Here is a 2,622-nt window from a genome sequence, read left to right as displayed (position 1 = left end):
CAATATGACATCATAATGCACATATATGGGCACATTAAAAAAATTTGTCACATAAATATCACATAAGACAGTGTAGACAGAGGTACTGTATGTAGGATGATAATGCCACATTTACACTTTCTATTAAAATTAATTTCAAACAGTGACATATTTAAGGGGTGCTGCACTAATTTAATGTAGTTAAAACATCACCTAATTTCACCTTTACCCAGATAGCTCCCCATCGATGTCACATCGTACCTTCTCCTACATCCGCGCCATGTCAATAATCGTTGATACGACACTGATTGCAACACATCATGCAAATGTACATTATTAAAAATATGCAAATCAGAGGTGAAGTGAGAAACACTTTAAGTATATCATTTACAACATAAATTAAATGTGAAATTATATATGTATATACCGCAGAGTGGAATATCAAGAAGAAATAACTTCCACAAAGTTTGATGGAAATCGGCCAACCTTTCCATTTAGACTGCCCTCGTACCAGTCGTCTGAAACGCTGACTACATCAGTAATGATGTCATTGACCTGGTTAGTAAAGTCAAAAATTTGAAAATAATTGTTTAGTTAATAATTAAACACATTTTCAAACCAATAATACAAAGGTGGATAAATGAAAGACTGTCAGATAATTGGATGGACATAATTAGATATACAAATGCCATGGTAAACATCACTCCTTAATAAATCTTAAGCTTATATTAAAATTAAGTTCATAGATCATCATATATTATTCCAACCTGTAAAGCTCTCTGACTACACTCTCAGTTTTCTTTGACAAAAAACGGTTGTACACCCATATATAGTCATGATGTGCCTATATATGGTCATGATGTGATGTCATCATGAATATATATTTAGGTTATGTCACATGTTTTTGTCAAATACAATTTGATAGTCTGTTCAAACTGCCAAATTTTATGACAAATATCTGATGTATCCATATATGAGCATGGTGATATCATATCAAACCCATATATGGGCATAATGATGTCATATCGCAAGCTTATACAGGAAAATAGTGTGGAGAGAGATGAAGTGGCAGGTTACATTTCTTTATACATACATTTCCTTTTTAAAGTGCAACGTCTACTTATAATCTTATTAATTTCAGTTGACCTACCTGAAAGCTAAGGTCATCATGCATTTTGGCAGGGAAATCAAACAATGCTTTCACAGTCATTTTTGCGCCAGAACCCCCTGCAAATACAATAATCACACAATCAGTAACCTTTATACCAGCGTAAAACAATTTTTTTTTTCTTGTCTCGTACCCCTCTCTGTTTATGTTTAGACTGGAATGCCAAAAATCGGAGCATCAGGGTTATAGCTGTAGAAAACTATGGGTAAGTGATAGACATTTTAAGAGTGGGTGGGTGATAACATTGGTAAACTGTAAATAATAAGAGTGGATTTTAAGGATGGAAAAGTGAGTTAATAAGGGTGGATGGAGGGCCATGAAAGTAGCTTTTAGACTGGGTGGAAAACCTCAAGACTGGGGGGCCCCGCCCCACCATAACTACATCACTGATAAAAAGACTGAGTCCAATTCATGAAAACCCTTTGATTATTCAATAAATATTGAAATACTAAAAAGTCAAATACGCAAGTTTTGTAGTGTAGTTTTAGATAGCGCTAAATCCATCTAACATGCTCAGGGTGCTTGATATATGGGCTAGGAACTCGATCAATGATCAAGTTCAATTAAGACAGGTTATTATATTTTACATACATAGTATTAAGATTATCAAGGTACCTTCTTGCATTTCGACAAAGTTTCTTGGGAATATACCCTCTTTTCCATTGAGCCTCCCCCTCAACCAGTCATCACCCACAGATTCCACAATTGTGATGGTGTCCCCCGTTCTAATGGACAACTCGTCCTCATCCCCTGCATCAAAGTCAAACACAGCAGTACATGTACCCTATAAAACAAATTGATTGAATGAAAATTAATTTTTTTTTTTAAATCATTGTTTTATTAAAATTAAAAAAAAGAAAAAACACATGTGTAGTGCTATTACAGAATAACATTCTGACATGAATAAATTAATATATTATTATATTTTCTTTGAAGAAAGAAAGAAGACAGTTTCTCTTTGATAAGTTACGCTAAAATACTATTACAACTCTCTATGCTACAAATGTAATGACCTGTGACCTGAAGTACCATAAAAGGATGTACTGTAAGCGTTATATAAAACACAAAACGTCCCCGGAGAAAGTTTGCAACATCCAGGCGCCCTTTTAAACACACTCCACACTGAAAATATGCTGAGCAAAAAAAAATAATTACTCTCACATAATTAAAAATTACCTAATATAATCTCCTTCAAGTTAGCTTGCCATCATTATTCGTAGTACCAATTCAAAATCCTACCCCACTACCCCTTAGAAATGCCACTTGTAGCATTAACTCAAAAAGATGCCTGGAAAATCAAGTATCTCACCTGAGCTGCATCATCGCTAGGCACGTTGCAGGGTGAATTAGCTGCTGATGGAAGGTTTGCTGGAATGTTGTCGACAAAGTTGGCTGGGAAGCTGCCTTCATTACCGTTAAGCTCTCCAACAAGCCATTCACTATTTATCCGACTTTTTACTAATATTTTATCACCC

At 34.8% G+C, this 2,622-nt stretch overlaps 1 protein-coding gene across 1 annotated transcript; it reads right to left on the bottom strand.

Moving 5' to 3' along the window:
• Positions 1-12: 12 nt before the first annotated feature.
• Positions 13-2,618, bottom strand: LOC117101377 (SH3 domain-containing protein 19-like; the record flags this gene model as incomplete). Its single annotated transcript, XM_033241352.1, has 4 exons — positions 13-534; positions 1,130-1,206; positions 1,763-1,931; positions 2,457-2,618. Coding segments are annotated over 4 exons (522 nt in total), but the record flags the coding sequence as incomplete, so codon positions are not given.
• Positions 2,619-2,622: the final 4 nt, after the last annotated feature.

Source organism: Anneissia japonica, unplaced genomic scaffold, assembly GCF_011630105.1.
Source record: "Anneissia japonica isolate Jap-2015-1 unplaced genomic scaffold, ASM1163010v1 scaffold242399_len2622_cov118_single, whole genome shotgun sequence".
NCBI lineage: Eukaryota > Metazoa > Echinodermata > Crinoidea > Comatulida > Comatulidae > Anneissia > Anneissia japonica.
This window is presented reverse-complemented; position numbering and strand designations above follow the sequence as displayed.